Source organism: Protobothrops mucrosquamatus, unplaced genomic scaffold (genome assembly GCF_001527695.2).
Source record: "Protobothrops mucrosquamatus isolate PMUCROS unplaced genomic scaffold, P.Mucros_1.0 scaffold942, whole genome shotgun sequence".
Classification (NCBI taxonomy): domain Eukaryota; kingdom Metazoa; phylum Chordata; class Lepidosauria; order Squamata; family Viperidae; genus Protobothrops; species Protobothrops mucrosquamatus.
The window spans coordinates 406,097-428,305 of NW_015387190.1; the positions used below are offsets into that span (position 1 = coordinate 406,097).

General features: G+C 43.3%; 1 protein-coding gene across 1 annotated transcript in view; it reads right to left on the minus strand.

Moving 5' to 3' along the window:
- The window catches only part of SDK1 (sidekick cell adhesion molecule 1), a 262,656-nt gene that overhangs the window by 52,174 nt on the left and 188,273 nt on the right, over positions 1–22,209 (minus strand). Inside the window, exons 24-28 of the mRNA XM_029284781.1 lie at positions 18,259–18,409; positions 15,725–15,962; positions 9,074–9,189; positions 8,400–8,589; positions 5,069–5,167 (exon numbers count right to left, since the gene is read on the minus strand). Coding sequence (XP_029140614.1) covers positions 5,069–5,167; positions 8,400–8,589; positions 9,074–9,189; positions 15,725–15,962; positions 18,259–18,409 — 794 coding nt within the window. The remainder of the gene's footprint in view (positions 1–5,068; positions 5,168–8,399; positions 8,590–9,073; positions 9,190–15,724; positions 15,963–18,258; positions 18,410–22,209) is intronic.

The following is a 22,209-nucleotide window of genomic DNA, read 5'->3' on the forward strand; positions in this document are numbered from 1 at the left end:
ATTTGCAAAGGCCACATTTTATTACACGGTGCCTCCATAATCCGTCTATTCTTTTCTTGCAAGTTTGCCTACAAATTATGCTAATTATAACCTGCATCTCACAGTTCTTTCTTCTTTCAGCATTCAGAAATTTATTGAAAACGTCTATGCCTGCCTACCCACATATTCTGAGCTGGGAGATATTTTCAGTTTGACTGATGTGAATTCTCAGCCATCCTTTTGCGGGTGGCTTTTGCGTCAGCTATTTTATGCTTTTGTTTTTAAATTTGCTGCTATTCCAGTTGCTTTCCTTTCTAATTATTGTGCATTGTCTGGCTTTTAATTGTTTTAATTCTATATGCTGCTTCCCAAGTCCCAAGGAAAGAAAAAGCATGATAAACATAATAAATCTAATCCAAATGTTTGTCATGCTTTTGCTCTTTTTCTTTCTTTCTTTTTTGTAATATGGCACTTGGAAAAAAAAAACGCTTTCGGAAACCGATCATCGCGCCATGCAGGAAAATGTTGATAGGGATGAACAGATCCTTAAGGAAAAAAATCCCTTTTATTGCTGCTTTGGTAGCACAATTTTCCTTAAAAAGTAGAGAAATAACTAGAAATAAATGACCTCCAGAGCAATTTTTTATCCCTGCTTCAGTTTGGATGTTCTCCAGAACTCCTTTCACTATAACATTTCTGGGGGCCACATGTATTTTTTTTATTCAAGGCTGGCACCATAAATTGTGCATCTAAGCAAGCAGCTTCACAGGGTACCACAACTGTGATAGCAGTAGCACTTAGACTTATATACCGCTTCACAGTGCTTTACAGCCCTCTCTAAGCGGTTTACAGAGTCAGCATATATTGCCCCCAACAATCTGAGTCCTCATTTTACCGACCTCGGAAGGATGGAAGGCTGAGTCAACCTTGAGCCGGTCAGGATCGAATCCCTGGCAGTCGGCAGAATTAGCCTGCAATACCGCCTTCTAACCACTGCGCCACCACGACTCAGTGTAAGCTAGACGTAGGAAGCCCTGCAAGATAATTGCTCATCTACGGACATGCATGGATGATAAAATTAAATCATCTAAAAGGCTCAGCAAAGACTGAAAAAAAAAAAGTCAAAAGCTTGGACATGCTTTTCATGGGATCACAACACTAGATGAATTTCAAAATTATAATTCCAGTTCTGTGTTTAAGCTGCAGCCGATGCACTTAGTTACATACAAGTTGTCGCAAACAATGTGACAGTTCTGGCTTAAGCTGAAATCCATTAAAAAATGTCATCCTCTGCTCTCGGGCTTAGGCATCGGGCTTAAATAAATGCAATGCATTTGATGAACAAGAGGCTGGTGGCAATCCCTCCGTGAGTGGATCAGCATATTAGATACTTTCTCATCAGTATTATTTGTGTAACTCGAAGCTACGTATTTGCATAAGGAACTTACGGCTAGCTTAAGGAAGAGCAGCAGAGTTCTCTGAAATCTGCAAAGCACTAATAGGAGTATTAGCAACCAGGTGGTGCTGTTAGATATTTGCATTAAACAAGTTTAATCTTCAGAGATCATTAACTAGGAACGCTTTGTACGGGAACTTCAAGGGGAAAAAGAGAAAAACCAAGCGGAAATATCTTTAGCTTTATCTTTTCAAGATGTGATGCCGCCTGACGAGGCTGAACACCGTGAATCCTTGGGAAGTGAGATCTGAGGAAGTAGACTTTGCCTGAAGCCTTTCAAGATGCTCCTTCTCAATCTACTCTGCTCTTGGTGCCGAGTCCCAGAATGTTCCTCGGAGAAAGAGGAAGGAAGGTGCCAGCTAAGGAGAAACTTCCTGAGAGTGAGGACAATTAACCAGTGGAACAGCTTGCCACCAGAAGTCGTGGGCACTCCATCACTGGAGGTTTTTAAGAAGAGGCTAGACAGACACTTGTCTGAGATGGTGTAGGTTCTCCTGCTTGAGCGGGGAGCTAGACTAGAAGGCCTCCAAGGTCCCTTCCAGCTTTATTCTATTCTATTCTATTCTATTCTATTCTATTCTATTCTATTCTATTCTATTCTATTCTATTCTATTATTTTATTCTATTCTATTCTATTCTATTCTACAAGAAATGGTTTTGCAAAACATTCACCCCAAATTTTGACACTTAATGCAGAAGGAACTTCATCTAAGCACAAAGAAAGGTTAGCAGATTAGATTATCCCAGATTTCAACTCCTAATCTGTGATTGTCCCTGTCTTTCTGCTCCAAAAAAACAAAACAAAAAAAAAAAACAACCCACCATGGAATAGCTTTTAAACTTTGGGCCATTTGCTGAAAAGCAAAATTGCAGGATTTTTAATTTCTTTTTGCAAGTAGTACAAATATAACAGAAAAGGAGGATGTTTTATTATTGGGGTTTTTAAAATGACAGATATAAGAATTTAGTGCCTCCTATTAAGATTTCCTTTGGCTCCAGAAATATAGTTGGAAAAAAAAATAACCAATTTCACGGCAGGAAAAATAACCGAAATAGCCCTTGCCGATTCTGTACTGTTCTTATTTCAAGCCAATCTGAGCCTGGGACAGCTAAAAAGAAATTGTCAGATTAATGTGAAAACATGCTATTAAAGATGTCTCCAAATTAATCCAAAAACCACGGTTTAAGGAATCAACCTTCAAAAGGCACTTGGGCTGCAGTGAAACACCGGGATGGGTAACTTCTACAAGACCAGGGGAAGCACCGGTGAACTCAAACGAGGAAAATCAATAGAGGTAAATGGAAAATGTTCAAGGAGAAATGAATGGATGCCCCCAGGGCTGTGGGAGCAAGACAGCAATAAATGCAAGAGGCATTTTAAAGGCCATTAAGACCTGAAGAATAGAAAGTCGGAATAAAACAGGAGTCAAAACATTGCTAAGCACGTAAAGAACATCATAAGGCCAAATATATATATATATATGGGTGTATTTTCAGAGTTGAATGGAGACATGCAAGGAGAGTGCCGACCTCTTTTAAATGGAAGGTTAATTGAAGTGCCCTCCCAGGGGAAACGATTCAGAGACCCAGAAAAATTCAAGCAGGAATTGAGAATTGTCCAGTTCCTGTTGATTTAAGATAGTCAATCCAGAGGTATTTTCCAAAAGGCAACTGGACTTCCTTTTTTTTTTCTCCTTGAAACATCCAAGAACTGGACCCAAGAAAGTCCAGTTACCTTTTTGGAAAGCATTTTGGGGACAACCACGACCTGCATGATTGAGAATCTCCATAGATGGTCAACTTCCAAAAATCAACCTTCGGCTTTTCCCAGGTAACTTTTTCTCTTTCCAAACAACGAACCAACCAGAAGCAAGCCATATTCAGCTGATGTAGCTTCTGGCTGGCTTTTTCTAAATCCCAGGGCAGTTAATGGGGCATGTCGCCAGCCTTCCCCAAAATTGGTGCCCTCCAAATGGGCTGGATTTGACTTCCCCTAATTCCTAAACAAACATTCAATGGTTGTTGCTACGTACGCTCTGCTAGATTGTTTTATATGTTGCTTAAAGCAATACTTCCCTAGTAATTTTCCACAGTTGTTTGGGTCTGGCTCCCCTACATGCACCTGATTCTTGCCCCTCTTTAGATTAGTGGAAGTCCTTTTACACAATCTGCGGTTTATAATTAGCATCCAGAGGTGCGCTACAAGCTGTCTTCAAACAAACGCAGGATCCGCTGGCACACCACTGCTTTCTGAGCCAAGTAAATGGCAACGGTTTAATGTGTCTATTAAATGTTAGGTCACTCTAAGTCATTTCTTCCCTCAGAGCAAACAAGCAGGAGCAAGAACAGGTTTTGTACTCGGAATACTAATGCTGGTTTTATACTCATCGTCACCTTCCAAAGCTCTTCAGACCGAGCAGGACCATGTCTGAGCAAGGAGACGAGGAGGAGGAGGAGAAGGAATCTTAGTGGTAGTGGAAGAGGAGAAAGAGAAGAAGGAGGAGGAGGAAGAGGAGGTGATGGTGGAGGAGGAGAAAGAGAAGAAGGAGGAGGAGGAGGAAGAGGAGGTGGTGGTGGAGGAGGAGGAAGAGAAGAAGGAGGAGGAGGAAGAGGAGGTGATGGTAGAGGAGCAGAAAGAGAAGAAGGAGGAAGAGGAGGAAGAGGAGGTGGTGGTGGAGGAGGAGGAAGAGAAGAAGGAGTAGGAGTAGGAAGAGGAGGTGGTGGTGGTGGTGGAGGAGGAGGAATCTTAGTGGTAGTGGAAGAGGAGAAAGAGAAGAAGGAGGAGGAGGAAGAGGAGGTGATGGTGGAGGAGGAGAAAGAGAAGGAGGAGGAGGAGGAAGAGGAGGTGGTGGTGGAGGAGGAGGAGGAATCTTAGTGGTAGTGGAAGAGGAGAAAGAGAAGAAGGAGGAGGAGGAAGAGGAGGTGTTGGTAGAGGAGGAGAAAGAGAAGAAGGAGGAGAAGGAGGAGGAGGAAGAGGAGGTGATGGTGGAGGAGGAGGAAGAGAAGAAGGAGAAGGAATAGTATTAGTGGTGGAAGAGGAGAAGGAAGAGAAGGAGAAGGAATGGTGGTGGTGGTGGACGAGGAGAAGGCATAAAGAGAGGATATGAAAAATGGAATGCAAAATGCAGTGTCTATTCAGGGCCTCCAAGTCACATTCTTTAAAACAAGGATTTAAATTTAACCCATTTTTCTCCCCCCACCCCGGGACTTGCTGCATTTGCACGCTCACTGCTAAAATGCTCAATCATGCTTTAATACCAACTATTGGCATCTTCAACACATAGAAAGGCCTTACAAGCTCTCTCGTGTCGCCACTTCAATATTTGGATTCCTTCATCATTCAAGTGAAGAATTGTAATACGTTGTGGATAAACGGATTGTCAAGATGTGAGGAAGGCCAAGCAAAACCAACCAAAGGAACGAGCAAAAAAAATATTTTGTTTCGTTTTCGGTAAAATATTAGAGATGGTAGGAATGGTTTTGGGTTTTTTGGGGGGGAACGGAACCACCATTTTTTTTGCTAACCCCCCAACACGAAAAGATGCTTTTCTGTCTTTTGGTTTCTTTGACTTTGAAAACATCTTGAGATGTTCTAACTCTCTCCCTCACCGTTTGCTTTTCGTTTTCACTTACCAAGAATAATTCCATTTGGTTCCTCAGGAGCCTGCCACATAATCTGCACGGACGTCAGCCTCACTTCAGGAAATACCAATCGCACCGGGGGGCCCGGGACTGCGAGAAACCCAAAACAATACCGTTATGATGGCTACCTGCTGAATTGTTCAAAGATATCCAGATATCTTGGCCCTTCATATAAGCATCCTGCTTGTAGAAGGTTCTAGACCCAATCTAGCCTTCTAGAAAAAGGATGTCCAAGATGAAAAGGATCCAGTGGAAGAACTCCAGAACGTTTCTGGAGACACGTTTCACCTTCTTGAGTAGAAAGTCCCCATCTCTAGTCTGTGAAGCTTCCTTGCTGAGCTAGAGAGACCAATTGTTTGAACTTCTAGAGGTAAATCATAAATGGTACAGAACTCAAAGAGAATGAAGAATTTTCTGCAATGTGAAAAGTTTGCTATTTGGGGAGTTAGCCTAGCCTGGAGTCCATGAGCTAACGCATACCCAAGAAGTATATTTACAGTGGGTTCTTTAACAAATGAAGGTTGACCTCAGGAGATATCAACAGGCAAGGACCTCTGAAGATTCTTCACGGTTGGACCACGTTCTATAGACATGAAACTCCTGGCATCATATATCACAGCCCTACTGAACTTCATGTCCTCTGGGTGTTTCAAACTACAGCTCCCAATGAGGAGAGACATTGGCTGGGCAGATGGAAAGTATGGGAGCTGTAGTCCAAGGCATCTGCTGGGTGCCAATTAGGTTAAGGGGGATATATCAATGTCCTATGGTGACACTGAATTATCTCGAGAGGGAGAGGTTAATTTTCACATCATCCGTTTTCATGAATATTCACCGGGCACATTGCTTGCTTCCCAAATGAATTATCTTCTAATTGCATGTACTCATCGTGAGTGCCTCTGCTCTTCCTGAGCATCAAAGGGGTGGGGGGAGTGGGTGAACAGTGACACAGATGACAAATTACCTACACACCAAGGTCACCAGGGGGACTTAATGATAATTTGCAAACCTGGAGACACCTCAAGCCCGAATCCCACCTCTCCTCTTACCTAGGATGTTTTTAATTAAACTGGTCGGGGAGGAATCAAGCAAGCTTATGTCAGGAGTTTGGGAACGGAAGAGCAAATAGCGCCATTTGTCACCCAGGGCTGGAGGAAGGATAAAGTAGTCCAATTCTGATTTGTTAGCTAACTTAGCAAGGTTAAGCCAGACTGTGTGTACACATTTAATTGTCCATCTCATTAGGACCTCAGGCAACAGCCTCCAAGGGGTTACTGATAGTGGATTACTCCAATAATCCTGAGAAGTATTGAGTCCCATCAAAAACCCCTAGGAAAGGGGCAGCAACTCTGATTTAGGTGAGGGACTGGTCTTCATATGATCTAATTGGACCCTCATTTCGAAAAATAAGCAGATCCAGGACAAATAACCGACTCAGGGCTATGGTTTTCTGTGGAGCCTTGGCGCTCGCTGGGTGTAGTTGTTTTCTTACAGATTTTTTAGGATCCAACTAGGTAACATTATCAGTGCTAGAAGAGAGGTGGGTTTGTTACCTAGCTGGGTCACGAAATGTCTGCAAGAAAATCACCCAGCTGAGAGCGGACAAAGGACTCATAGTCCTTCTCCTTGTCTCCTCTTCCTCCTCTTCCTCCTCCCCTTCTCCTCCACTCCACTCATCCCACTCCTTTCTAGCACTGATGATGTTCCCTAGTTGGGTCATGAGACGTCTGCAAGAAAACCACCAAGCTCAGAGAGCGCCAAGGACCCCACAGGTCAACCCTGAGCTACGAATATTCTCTTCTAGGAATATAGTTTTCTGTTGAGTTCAATCAAGTTAATTCAACACGGTTAACGCGATTGCTTCCTGTGGATACAATATTTGCCCTCCTGTCACATCAAAAGTGACCCGCTCGGTGGCAACGTCTGGAACTTCTACAGCCTTCATAGGCTGTGTGCAACTTGGATACTGGGTCGTGTTTCCCCTCCCCTAATCGAGAAGAAGGATAGAAATCTCCCTTTATTTATTTTGCTTCAGTTCTATTCTGAGCATCTTCTTTAGGGAAAAAGCTGTAACAGAGAGAGGAAAAAAACAGCATGTGGTGGATGAAGGGTAGCTTCAAGTCTCCCCCATTGTCAGAAAGTCACCGGGGGCAACATTTTTCTCAAAGTCAGACTTCAGAGCATTGACCAATCATTCAGGACGCTTCTAAGAATTAGATGAGCAAAGCGTTGGGGCACCCTCAAAAGCATAATCCAAAGGCATTTCTGGAAGTGTTGATTATCCTAAGCAAGCATTTTAATGGCTTTTTTTTTTTTTAATAAGATGAGCTTTGGAATTGCCAAATTCAGAATCGCAAGTTCCTTCAGAGCCTGGGACTAAGAGATGTTGGTACGGATTCATGGGAAGCTCAGACTGTTGAAGTTTCTTCACCTGTGCCTCTTCCATTAACTAGGATTTAACTAATACCTTTCTAAGAAGCTAAGGCTAGGAAAGTTGGATAACCGTTTCCATAACAAACGGAGAGACAAGCTGTAGGATTAAGGCCGGCATCCCTATCTCTACAGCTAACGAATCTTTCAATCAGGAACTTGCAATAAAGCCCTCTCTTCTTTCGAGATGTCAAATTCTAAAAACGAATTTTCATCCTCGGGAAAAGTATTTGCGACTAATACTAAATATTTTATTTTTTTTACAGAACAGAAAAGGTCATGTTGTTATTCTTTTGTCAAAGGCTGATAGGAGGCCCATTTACGGTATATGAACCTGCGTTGTATTCCCATTCAATCACAGAAAGGTTTGTTTATTCCATCCTGTTATATCAGAAGGTGGTGTGCTTTTTTTATTGGTAGGCTTGAATTTCGGTAAGATTTCATAATTGGACTGTAAAAGTTTCCTTTAGGGCTTGGAGCTGGCTATAAAATGCAAGGATTTTTGAGTGAAGTGGCCTTTTTTTGTCCAATATTTTTACAAGAAGGGGACGGTTTGGGGAACGGACGCTCAGCTCAAAGTTAAAGGAGCATTGTCCGTTGGTACAAGGAGAAAAAAAATGTTTTTTTTAAAGATTAAAACTGTAATCAACATAGAACATAAAATGATAGGGCAGGAAGGGACCTTGGAGGTCTTCTAGTCCAACCCCCTGCTCAGGGCAGAAGCCTTACACCAACCCAGACAAATGCTTGTCAAATCCATTTGTTCTATCAAGATGCATTCTTCTTAAGAGTGCAGGCAGTGAATGGAGATAGTTTGTGGAAGCTGGAAAATCCACACACTGACACATAAACTTGCACACACACACACACACACACACACACACACACTTACCATCATCCTTAGTTCGCTCAGTGACTGGTGGATTGCTGGCCACCCCATCTCCAATGCGCGTGAAGGCCAGCACCTGAATCTCATAGACCACGTACTTCTGAAGGCCAGCTAGCAGGACCGAAAGACTGTGGTTCCCTCTGACCACTTGACTGCTTGGCTGACTTTGCACATCTCTGGCCTTGTACAAAATCTGCAGTGGGAAACAAACAGTTTTGATAAAAAGTGTCTGGGGAAAGGAACAAAACTCTTCCCCAAAGAGTAACGCCCTTCCTAATAAAAGAAGCACAACCCCATGCGCTGTTTTGACTTATCCAGGGCTACAAAAAAATCTGTTCTCATATGTACGAAGATGACGACAGAAGTTGACGTATCTTCGCAGTAGTGCTTCTCAACCTGGATGACTTTAAGACGGGTGGACTTCCACTCCCAGAATTCCTCAGCCAATTCCCCATGCTGGCTGGGGAATTCTGGGAGTGGAAGTCCACCCATCTTAAAGTCGTCCAGGTTGAGATATGCTGCTTTAGACCAGGGGTAGTCAACCTTGGCTCTTTTATGACTCGTGGACTTCAACTCCCAGAATTTCTGAGCCAGCTGTCCACAAGTCATAAAAGAGCCAAGGTTGACTACCTCTGCTTTAGACAAATGAGGAACAATATTTGGGTTTAGATGCCTACCTTGTAGCCCAGAATGAGTCCGTTTTGCTCGGCTTCGGGCACAGCTGACCACGTCAAAAGGATCTGAGTGGAACTCACCGCTTCAGCGGACACATTTGCTGGGGAAGCTGAAGGAACTGCGTGCAATCAAACGAACAGCAATTAAAACCAAACACACCATCCCATCATTCCTTTGTGCTTCTAGGATCTGAACCACCATTGAAACACCAAATAGAAACATAGAGCTAGAGTTGTTTTAGAAACAAAGTACAGTGTAAGAGATGAGCAGGCTGAGCCTGAGGAAGGGGTTAAATGTGTCATCAGTCATGAGTCCTTGCGGACTCTCAAGAGATCTAAGTCCAGCCCATTTCGAATGCCTTTCTTATCTCCCGCTCATTTCGCTTGATTTTTAGTTGGCCAGATTCTTATAGAGGGCTGAAGCTTGCAATGAATCTTCATACTCATTTGAATTGCCTGAATCTGTGCTCACCCAGATATCAGAACTTCTGATCTAGGTCAGTGATGGCAAACCTTTCAGAGACCAAGTGCCCAAACTGCAACCCAAAACCCACTTATGCATCGTAGAGTGCCGGGTGGGTGTGGCCCATTGGCTGGGTGTGGCCCATTGGGTGGGCGTCGCCAATTGGGTGGGCATGGCTGCAGTGGTAACAGCAGACTGGGTGGGACTAAAAAGTTCAATCAATCAATTCCAACTTTGCAAGATCTTTTTTTTCCCCGCGAGAAGTTGAAATTGACTGATTGATTGAACCTTTTTTTTTTTTGCACATGGCGGTGGAGGCCTAAAGCGAAAAGGTTTTATAAAACCCAGCTGAAGGCCTAGGACTGGGGCAACGGCACACGTGCCCACAGAGAGGGCTCTGAGTGCTGCCTCTGGCACCCGTGCCATAGGTTCACCACCACTGATCTAGGTCATAAGTCCCCTTTTTTGGGTCAGTCATAACTTCCAGTAGAGTCTAAGCAACTGGTCATAAGTCATAAAAAAAAATCCATGTGTTAATGGTAACTTTGACCAAAGAGATGATCTTCATTCATTGGAAGTCCAGAAATGAGACTCAAACAGAGCTACACTAAATCTTGAGACTTTAAACTGAATTCACAGCTACTGGGGGGCAGGCAGCCCCTCTGAAGGGAACCAGGTTAACCATCTGATTATGAATATCTTTTTCCTCTTGTTTGTTGTCTTGTCGTTCCTAGCCCAACCCTTCTCTTCTCCTTTGCCTTGTAATGACATTTGAATATAATGGTTTTCCGCCATAGTAGCAGTTGTTTGATTTGCCCTGTTAAATATTTTAATGAATTGTACTGTGGAATGGGGTTGTTTTCAACAGTATTATAAGCTGCCTTGGAGATCAATCTATATTTGAGTGGCTTGCTATAAATCTTTTAGATGAACAAATAAATTAAACACAGGTCCCCAGATGGAGGAGACACCGTCTCATTACCCGAATCGTTTCTCTCTACCTTGTACAGGACATTATGCATACATATCAACTCTTGCAAATATTCAAGGCTTCCCACAGCAGTCTGCAACTGTCTCTTTTTTTTTTCCCCTTATGTAACCATCTTTGCTCTGTTCCTGTGGCCTAGTTGGAGAGGAATATTTGGAGTTACATTTTCAGCAAGATATGAAAGCAAGGTAAGATACTGCTATCCCCTGTTGTCCAAGATATGGTCTATTAATTCTGGCTGACCACAGAATTGGTGCAAAGCTTTCCCTCCCTAAGGAAGTTATTTCAGAAATAACTACCTAATGGTCCATTTTGTCTCAAGGTAGCCTTAGGAAGAACTGCAACTACTGTGCTTTATTCTTCAGCCAGTTTTAGGTACCAACTATCCCACTTCAGAAATTCCAGCACCTCCTGGCACCTTGATGCAGCCATCGGAAATGTTCAGGTAGAAGCAGAGGTTATAATAAGAGATTGGTTGAGGAACTCAATGAGTGTGGACAATACCTGGAAATGGCCTGGTATGAAGATGTTTGATATCATCCTGCACCAAAAGTCATTTCATTTTCATTTTCATTTTATTCAATTTGTATCCCGCCCTTCTCCCGAAGGACTCAGGGCGGCTCACAACATTTTTAAAAAACAAAGACAAACCCACACACCCCACCGAATAAAACCAAATTAAAACCAATATTTTAGTGTTGTGGTAATTAAAATTTCTAAGAAACCCAATTTAAAAATCCTCCCATCTCTTTTCTCACAGAGATTCCAAAATTGCTTATAGTATCAGTTAAGATAAGATGCTTCTAAAATTACAAGACACACTGAACAAAGACAAAAATCCCAGAAGCCAGATACCACAACCACAACAAACCGGTCTCTAGGCAGGATATAAATGTTGTCACTAGCTTGCCACAATTAAAGTGGGGACCACAAAGAACCTCCAGGGACAGACAACTCTCCAGTCCTAGACCGAGCTAAAAATGCTAGAGAATTCCTGAAAGCCTGGCACTCAGCCAAATCAACCATCAACAGGCACATAGAGATAAACAACATCTACATACGATTCAAAAGAAAGAATCAGCAAGCTAAAAGGCCACAGCATCTCCTGACCAGCGATCCACACAGAGATAAGCAGAAATTAACACCAAGCGATAAACAGGATAACGCTCTATCTGTAATCTCAGCTAAAAGGAGCTTTTGTGGCCATGTCACACAAAGCAGGATCTTTGGTGACCACAGTAGTAGGCCAACTGGTAGTTTCATATGGAAGATAATGCCTTGAAATACCCTGAAACTAATAAATGGCTTAAGTCAGGCTCTAACTGTTGCAAAAACTACAAATGGAGACTCCAATTTCAGATCGATTTAGTTCCAATAAAAGCAAGAGGCAAGAATGGGACATTGTAGTCCCTTAAGTGACCAGCTGAGATCTTTTTTCACGAGAGAAGCAAGACCAAAACTCTTTCATTTTCTATAGAGGTGATGCGATGTCCTGCAGCAATATTTGATGAAAGGCCATCTCATCTAACCTAATCCTTTTAGAAAGCCAGAAGCTATCCAATTAAGTCCAGGCCCTCAATATTTGCTATGGAAACATAGCCTAAGAATGTCGAACGTTTTCAAATAAAAACTTTTTGGGGGAAAAGAGAGGAAGGAAACAAGGCATCCCTTTTCAGTGTGAAGACTTTAATTTAAAGGTCACCATAAAATTACTGTCACTAACCTCCCCGTGACAGGCAGAAATCCTACATCTCCCCTCTCAATTGCCTCTCCATTCTTATGCCTCTGAGCACCTTTTAGAGATGTGTAACTCTATTTGGTTAACACAATTAGACCTTCAGCTTGCTCTAAGCGTCTCGGATGAGAATTTTATTCATTTGTGAAAGGGTAGGGGTGGAAGGTAGCTTCCTCTCAACCTTAAAGGACAACTTGTTCAAAGCAGGAGAACGTCTCTGAGCATCTCAACAAGGAAAACTTGCTTTGTTTGCGTGTGTGTGCGTGCTTGCGGTAGAAAAAGGCTTTTGAGCTCTAGTTTTGGAAATATGAGCTGTCTAAACAAGCACCTGTGACAATTCAGCCACAAGAAGAGCCGGAGTGGAAGGCACTTTCGTGCTATTGATGGATTCCTGAAAGCTTCTGGTTGACCTGTTGTGAGAAACTGAGACTGCAATAGGTGAGCGTTCGTTCAAGCGCAGCTGGTCTTTTGAAAAGGGGCCTCTGATGAAAGACACACGGATTCCCAGGGAGCCTCTGGAAATGCTGACGAGAGTGAAGGCATTAGGGTGCCAGGTAGGGTGGTGGTAGTATCTCCCCCATCAGAGATGTAGAGGAGAAAGGATGTTCCATGCTTAAGAGTCTTCTGGAAATGCAAAAGAGAGTGAAGGCATTGGGAAGGAGCGGTGGTGGTAGTTTCCTCCAGAATAGAAGGACAAGCAGGGCCTGGGGGTGGAGTCAAGAGAGGAATCAACCTAGAATCATTACGTTCTCTCAAACAGTCCAACCCCTTTTGAATTCCCCTGACTCTTATCTAGCTCCAAATTAGTGCTGACCGCTAGTTGACTAGATTCTTGTGTCTAGGGATGAACAATAAATCAGCTTCACTGGAGCTTAATGTGTGATCCTGACTGTTTTGCGCCTGATCCCCTCCCATCCAATACTTAGAGGAGAAACGATATTCCCTACTTAAGAGTCATGGACCGCTTGTAGAAAGGCTCCAGGCAGCGATTCTTCTTCTCTGTCAATCAAAGCTGGAATAATAGCCAGTAGCTTTTGGGGAGGAAGATGTCATACTCAAGGGTAGAACAGGATGTGTGGGGTGAGTACAGACATCCCTGACAGTTCGCCTCGTGTCTCGTTCCTTCTTCATCAGTACCATGCACAACATTTCAGATCTGTCAAAACCTCGCCATCTGTCACTTTTAACTCCGTACCTGTATCCTCCGAGTCACACAAGGGTATTCCCAAGAAATTCACGCACACACACACACAGAGCGACATGCCAGCCACCCTCTCTGTGAGGCTCCAGGTGACCAAATCACCTCTGTAACGGTTTCTGCATCGCCAATTAGCCGGAAATATCAGGAAAAAAATATTCTAGTTCCCTTTCCTATTCCCTCTATGTTGTTCCTCAGGTTGATTTTTTTTTTCTTTTTAGGTTCCTCTTCGCCTGGATTTATCTCTCGCCAGAATATAATTATGTTAAAGGACTATAGATTGCCAAGAGACACGAATGTTTTTGGCAGGCTGCCTCGGATTTATCTACAGATCTTCACAAAGAGAAACTCCGTTATGAATGGCTTCTTGAGGGAGGGGGTGGGGAGAAATGAAAAACAAGTGGCAATGCACCAGATTTTCGGGGCGAAGGGAGCGACCTGTCATCCAGCCGCTGTTGTTTTTCGGTTGTTCAGTTGCTCCCGACTCTTCGAGGCCCAACGGATGCAATTTGGCCAGGATTGTCTGTCAGTAGCTTACTTCTTGGCGTTCTTGCAAGCTCACCGTCGTGGCCCCGTGTTATTTTCTCCCAAGGAAGTCTGACCTTTTCATAGAAATTTCTTAAGAGAGGGAATCATTTCATGGCTGGCACGGGCGACGTCCTTCTGAATTCTGGACAATTAACTTCCGAATAAATCTGGGTAGCTCTTTGGAGAAAACCAGGTGGCTAAATTGCATCAGATTGCCGTACTGCGATATCCTAAGGCTCCTCTTAAACCGGATTAAAGCTCAGCACAGGTAGTCCTCAACTTAGGACCACGTTGGAGCCTGACATTTCTGTTACTAAGTGAGACATTTCTTAACTGTTTTGCCCCCATTTTACGACCTTTCTTGCCACAGTTGTTAAGTGAATCACAATAATAACAACAACAATAACAATAAGTTGAAAGGGACCTTGGAGGTCAACTAGTCCAACCCCCTGCTCAGGCAGGAAAACCTATACCATTTCAGACAAATGGCTGTCCAGTCTCTTCTTAAAAACTTCCAGTGTTGGAGCATTCACCGCTTCTGGAGGCAAAGAGTTCCACTGGTTTATTGGAGAAAGGTTGGTTGCGATGGCCAACAGTCTTGATGGAAACATCCAGTAACTTCAATGCCATCCAATCAGATCCATAAAGTATCATTCCTGGGATTATAAAACTGAGCAGTCCATCAATCTGGACTGGTGTTAATACCTGCTATCTACACAGCCCATAGAGTTGTTGCCAACCCCTTGGATGGCTTTGCACGATGCATCAACGGGGCAATCCTCCTTACCTGACACCATCTCAGCCACCTTTGTTCAAAAGCAAGCACTATGTGTGGTTCTCTTTTGGTTTAATTGAGCCCTTCCTCCATCATGAATGAAAATATGCAAATTTGAAGATGCCAAGCATTTTATTGCAAAAAGAAATGGGAAGAACAAAGGGTAAGTCCCATTTTCAGTGATAAATGAGAGACTCAACCTTAGCCATGCAGCAACGGGAAGGCCTTGTATGATTATGGAGACAAATTGCAGATACAACCCCTACTCATTGGGCAGGTTAGCCACGGCGTGATTTACTCTCACTGTTGAATACTTAATTCCGGAAAGGTCACTGCGCTCAATTATTCACCCACAGGAGAAAGGTAAATTACATGGGGTGCATATGGGACAGGAGTCAAGGAAGAAGACTTGTTAGAAGTTATCCGGATAACAGCTTAATCACTATCTTCTGCCAAAGAGCTAGTCTGGCTACTTTGCCTAGCTGCTATGAGGGTGTCTTTCTTCTGGCCGTATGTCCTTCTGAACCTGCTTGGCTGAGAATCACTCTTGTTAAAATTGGACTACTCGGCATAGCTGGGCTACATGAATCAGTGACGGAATGTAGCATGGAAGTGGATCCCTAGGAGGGAAGGAGTGGATTCCAGGGGAGTAAGAGACAACTCAGCCCAGAGATCACCTGTGAGAGGAAGAGGGTGAAGACAGCCCCTCCTCAAGAGTTCCCAGAGTATATTGTAGATGCAGATAGTAAAGACTTCATTCTGGCAAGATTCTGTCTATCGGTATGAAACAATAAAGAACTCAGCTTGGAAGAACAGCCGCATGTCGTTCTTGGTTTTGGACCTGACAGAGTCGGACTGATGTAAAAAAAAATGCCTTCCAGGTGTAAATCTATTCAGGTTCAGTAGAACAGTCCCAAGCCAAAGGAAACGCCTGAAAAAGCATTTAAGAGCAAGAAGGGATGCTTACCTGATTCTCGTGTACGGCCTCGCACCACCTCACTCCAGGGTCCCGACCCAATGGCGTTGAAGGCTTGGATCTGCAGCTCATACTCGGTCCACTCTTGAAGGTCCTCGACGGTGACTTCAGTCTCCAGTCGGTCACTGATGACCTTGGCCAGGGCAGGACACTGCATGTCCACACACCAGTACTTGATCCTGTAACCGACTGACTCAGGGTTCCCATTGTATTGCGCATCAGGCAGAGGCTGAACATGGTCAAAAGAGAAAAAGATCACTGAGAATAAGGTCACTTAATTCGCTGCCTGTTGTTGTGCTATTTGAAGGACCATCTCTCCCCTGTTGCATCCACCCAGCCCACCAGGATAAGAAGGCAAGATATGTTGCGGATCCCCTTGATTAGGGATTTACATCTGGTGGGATCATGAAAAAGGACCTTCTTGGTGGTGGCCCCTTCTCTGTGGAACATCATTCACTTGGAGTACAATAAGCCCCCATCTCGTTGCTTTTCCAAAAGGCCCTGAAGACCTGGTTTTGTCAGTGGGCCCGAGGATCACAAATGGAGATGGTTGATTTGATTGTGTTGTTGCTCCCATGGGGGAAAGGGGTTGTGGGTTGTTTTTATTTTTAATGTGGTAAGAATCCAGAATTGCCTGTGAGTGAGTTGGGTAGCCATAAATTTGTTTAATAAATAAATAAAATAAATATTCTTAAAAATGTCCTTAGCGAGGATTCTAGAACTACCAATAGATGTTTGAACTGTGGGGTCCTTGGTGCTCTCTGAGCCTGGTTGTTTTCTTGCAGACGTTTCATTACCCAACTAGGGAACATCATCCAGTAGCGCTGATGATGTTGCCTAGTTTGTGTAATGAAATGTCTCTAAGAAAACAACCAAGTTCAGAGAGCACCTAGAACCTCTTAGTTCAAACATCTATGTGTAGTTCTAGAATCCTCGAGGGTCTAGAATCCTTGTAGTTCAGGGTGGAAATGAGATGTCCTTGGTGCCCTCTGAACTTGTTTGTTTTCTTGCAGACATTTCATTACTCAAGTAGGGATCATCACCAGTTCCCCTCCTATTTCAACCCCGAGCTATAAGTATTCTCCTTTATTAGATGTTTGAACTTTCAGAGCCGATGGCTGTCTGCGAAGCATTAAGGCAGAGCCAGACATGTAGCTCACACTATTAATAACACTAATTATACAGTCAGGTGACCCACGCCTGTCATTTTGCCCACCTCTCTGGCTCCCTGCCAATTAATCCATCTTCCGCACTTAGAGCATCACCCCACACCTCTTTGACTAGGATCCAAAATGATGGTTTCGGGGCACACACTGGCATCTGGGGTACGTCTGCCGGGATCTGCAGCTACTTTTATCCTGAAGAACTGGCTCATGCGGCAGATGACAAACAAGAGGAAAACTTTGTTCTCCTGGTTAATGGGGTGCCTTAATGACCTGGAGAACACACAGGAGCTTGTGGGGGGGAGTCTTCCTTCTCTGCAAAATGAGGATGGTGAATTGGCTTGGGGAAATCAGGAAGCAGTTTGTTTTTTTGCATTCGGCAGCAAAACAGGAAGGCGTCTTAGAGTGGCCGAGCAGCAGAAATTGGAATATTTGAATGAATTTTCATCAAGCAAGGGTGGGTTAGCAGTCAAAGGCACAAGATAAATTCATTTATCAAGGGCCGTGCCATTTATCACCCGCTTCCAGAGTTAATCACTCAGCTCTGTAATCTATCAAGGAGATATAACCTCCACATTCACTCCTGTTTCTACGTGAAAACCATTCTCTTTACAGTTTAAAACTTTTCGGAAATTCAGCTAAATTCAGCTAAATTCGGTGGCCAAGAACTCCTTTTCATTTGCTTTGGAGTCGTGTTGCCTTAAACAAAGAGGCAACATATGGTTGAGTCCCATTATGTTGCCTTGGAAATGTCTTGCTATGTTTTCAGTAGCTGGTCTGCTGAAAAGGTCAGGCTCGGATTTATGCTTGCCCAGATGCAGATAAGAAACAGCAAAGAAATTGCAGATAGGAAAAAAAATAGAGGGGAGACAGGCGGAAGCTCAATTATGACCTAACAGATTTTTTGGGGGTAGGGGAGTAAATAACAAAAGAAAAATTCAATGGATTTGAGCATCATCCATTAGGACAGGCGTTCTTCTCCCTATCAGTTCTGGAAGAAGAGCAGGCAGAGCTAGGTGGCGGAATTAAGTGCACCATCTGCTTAGAATCATTACATTGCCACAAACGATCCAACCCCTCTTGAATTCTGTTGACCCTTAGCTGGTGCCGATTTAGCATTGAATTTTAGTTGACTACATTCTTGTGTACCGGTCTGAACGTTAAATCTCTGAACTGCAGCTTAGCATACGGTCTTGATCCTTTGCACCTGACAAATTGGCTTCCGTTATTCTCAAACATCTCAGGTGTTTTGGGGGCTGACATTCCACCCATTTGAAGGTCAATTCGAGGAGAAGAGTCTCCTAAGAGAATTAGTTAGGAAGCCTTGCTTTCTTCTACATAAGCCGGTTATTGGTAACTTACCACCCAGCGGACCCATAAGCTCGTCTCACTGGCAGTACGCACTGTCACACTCCCCGGTGCCACATCTGGGGGTGCTTGGAGGGTCTGAATGACCCGTGAGGGCTGGCTGAATGGGCTTTGACCAACAATGTTTTCCTGCTTCATCTTGAACCTGTTGGGCAGAGAGAGGCATCAATGCACAGGATTGAAAAGCTAGAAGTTCAGGTTTCCTTGAAAAGAGAGTGAGCATTGCCCACCCGCTCCAGCTTAAGAAGTGTTTCACCTAATTACATAATTAAGCCACAGGCCCAACTTACGAAAGTTAAACAAAATGCACTTTATTCCATTTAAAACCAAGAAAGGAAAAGACGTATTTATGTCTGCACAAGACACACCTAGAGAAACAGGTCAAACGATAAAGGAAAATCTCATAGGTGCTCCATTATTAAAATGTGAACTAGCTGGATTAGAACACTTGTTGGTTAATTTATGAGATCCAGATAGGGTAGGGCTCCTCCATACTTGGGAGTGGGCAGCAGAGGGAAACATTTTCAAAGAACAAAGGTCACTACTGAGAAGACTGTCACAAGATTGTCCATTTTCTTGATGTTTGGAAGAGTTAGCGGTGAAAGGAAACCAGCCTCCAAAGAATCTGGTGGCTGGACACCATCAAAGCTGACACCATTACTCAAAGAGTAGTGTGAGATCAGAAGATGTGGAGAGACCTGGCCCACAGAGTCGCCAAGAGTCAGACACGACTGAAGGGATATCACCATAATCGTCATCCATTTTCTAGATATTCTCAAGGAATGGAGTCCCACAACAGAACAGAACAAATTATTCAGTTCAATTGTTTTGATTCTTATGAGCCACGCTGGATCTAATTAAGAGTGGTAGTGTGGAAATTTAAAGAATAATTCAATAAATATGCTTCTGTCCCAGAATGTACTGAATAGGTCTGTGCAGGGACAGGAAGCCCAAAGGTGTGACATACACAGACCACAAGGAAGAATGCCTGGTTTATAAATATCCACACGAAGTCAGCCCATGGATTCATCCTCCTCTCTTTTCCACAAGTTGTTTGTCTTCTGACAGCAGTAGTTTGGGAAGATGGACCTTCCAATTCCAGAAAAGGCATTAGCTACAAAAAGTATTAGACTCCAGTGATCAGAAGCAGAGCCATTATAATGGAAAGAGAAAGCTTTGGGTTAAAGTCGTATTGTGTTAAGGCATCATCTTCTCAACCTGTCCTGGGTTGTTCTCCCACTAAAATGTTAGGACTGAAAGAAAAGGGCACACTACATCCTCTTCATTCTTGTTAAGAGGGTGCACTAACAAAACAGACATTAGGCAAAACAAAACCATTAATTTCCCAAACATCAACAACAGACATGAGGAAAGAAGGTCATTTGACAAAAACGTAGTCCAAGTTCAACAGTTTATGCTTCCTCCTCCTCCTCCTCCTCCTCCTCCTCCTCCTCCTTTTACGAAGGTGGGACATCACGTTGAGTCCCACCAAGATAAAAGGGACCCTCCAGCCCAGGCTTCACCTGGACGGGGTATCTTTTTCAACTGTTGTGTCGATGCTCATGCAATGATTTTAGGAGTCTCAGAGGAACAAAAACACGACAAATGAAATTCAGTCAGGAGAGCCATCTACAATGGCCTAACAGATGGATGCAGAGCAGGTACGTCCAGCCTAGCTTAGTCATCTGCCTCCAATGACTTTCTCCATCAAACAATGTGTCTAGAAAGTTGCCAGTCTTTTTTTTTTTTTTAAACTGGCCCTGCTCCTGTTCCACAAATTCAGACACAGATACAGAGCAGGTGGCACATTCATCAGCACAGCGATCCATGGAAATTTTTGGATGCTGCCTTTTTCCGGCGTCAACCTGCCAATGAACCTGAGGGATATTGGTAAACAGGTTGAGACTGCAGATGGAGATGGCTTCTTGAAAGGAAAGAGAGAGAGAGAGAGAGGAGGGTTCTCCATCTTTTTTTTTCTTTCGTTTTTCCTTTCCCCTTTTTAATTTGGCCCCTTAGGTGCCGCAATCATGCAGCTGTGATCTCAGCTTTTTAAATGGATGGGTAAGTCTGGTTTAATGAAAGCATAGAATTGCTCTACAGCCAGAAGAATGCCTCCGTGTGATCGTATCAAAATAATTATGTACTGTCGGAACTGAATGCAGCTAACATGCATTTTCCGTCACAGGGCTGGCCAAACTACACGGAGAATCCAAAACAATTTATTCCAATTTACGGTTTCTCTATTGTGCGTGTTTCCCTCTTGCTATCTCTCTTAGCCCCTGTGACTTCAGTGGGAAGATTTACATTTACATTACAGGAGCATAAATAGCAAAAATCTAGTCTTTACGATTTTTGTAATGTAATGTAAGATTTACATTACGAGTGGAGAATAAATAGCAAATTCGACGGCTCCTGCTTCTGATCTGAATCTCGTCCCTTTGATCGCAAAGCCATCGCAAAGCATGAATTCAGTAGATTAAAACTGGAACATTGCATGCCGTTGTTTTTATTCCTAATTCTCTGAATTCATTTAAAACATCTTTGCCAAAAAGGTGCTAGAAGACACTGGAGAATGAATATGAACAGGGGGAGGAATTTCATTGCATCTGCCAGCATTTTGCTGAGAAATTTTAAAAAGCCTTAATTTTATGTTTGGGTTTAATTTGGGGGAATCAGAAGCTATAAAAGAACCTATGGTAGTTAAGAAAGTAATTTGCATAAAAATGGGAAGGGAGACTTACATGGTACCAAAATCGTGACTATTTTTGGTATAGCACCTAAATGTAAATGATTTTTTTGAGCTTTTTTTTTTACTTGGACATCTTTTTATATAAAAAGTATGCCAATGGATCATTCAAGAACCATGGCATAAAAGCAGCAGTCTATGATTTGGTGTGATTCAGATCTGTCTGGACTCTTCTTCCAAAATTCCCAGTGAAGAAGAGGTTGCAAATTCTCCATAGATCAACCATAATAATAAGCTCCAGCTCCAGTCTCAATCTCCAAAGGCTAGGCAAGATCTTTGTCAGAAATTCCTAGGAAATGGACAGGGCAAGGTAGAATGGCAATACCTTCTGAATGCTCACTTGATAACCTAAACTTCTCAGAATCTTCTGACCGTGTTTAACACTGTTATTTGAGACTTGACTCAATATAATGAGAATGAAGAGAGACAGTTTGGTATTGTGGTTATGGTGTTGGCCCACAAACCAGGAGATGGTGAGTTATAGTCCCACCTTAGACATGAAAGCCAGCTGGGTGACTTTGGGCCAATCCCAGGAGATGGTGAGTTCTAGTCCCACCTTAGCCCTGAAAGCCAGCTGGGTGACTTTGGGCCAATTACCAGGAGACAGTGAGTTCTAGTCCCACCTTAGCCCTGAAAGATAGCTGGGTGACTTTGGGCCAATTACCAGGAGACGGTGAGTTCTAGTCCCACCTTAGCCCTGAAAGATAGCTGGGTGACTTTGGGCCAATTACCAGGAGACGGTGAGTTCTAGTCCTGCTCTAGGCACAAAAGCTGGCTGGATGATCCAAGGCCAGTATCTCTTTTTCAGCCCAACTTACCTGGAGAAAACAGGAGGAGGAAGGAGTATTAAATATGTTCGCTGCCTTGAGTTACTTATAAAGTAATAAAGGCAGGATAAGAAAAATCTAATACATAAAAATAAATAACCAAGCTGTGTCCCTGACCACACCTGGTTTAATCCTGAATCTTCTTTTGAGTTCCGCTAAATGCAGTAGGGATGGGAGAAGCAGAGCTTCACATAATAATATTAACAATGCCCTTGACTCCATTTACAAAAAAAAGGAACCAGTGACATCTAAACAAGCAACCGCAGTGCTGTTTTACCTACAGAGAAACCAAAATCAATTAAATCAGGAGAGCTTTTAGAGGGGGCAGTTTCTCAGCCGCGGGAAGTGTGAACATCTTCAGCAGCCCCGTTT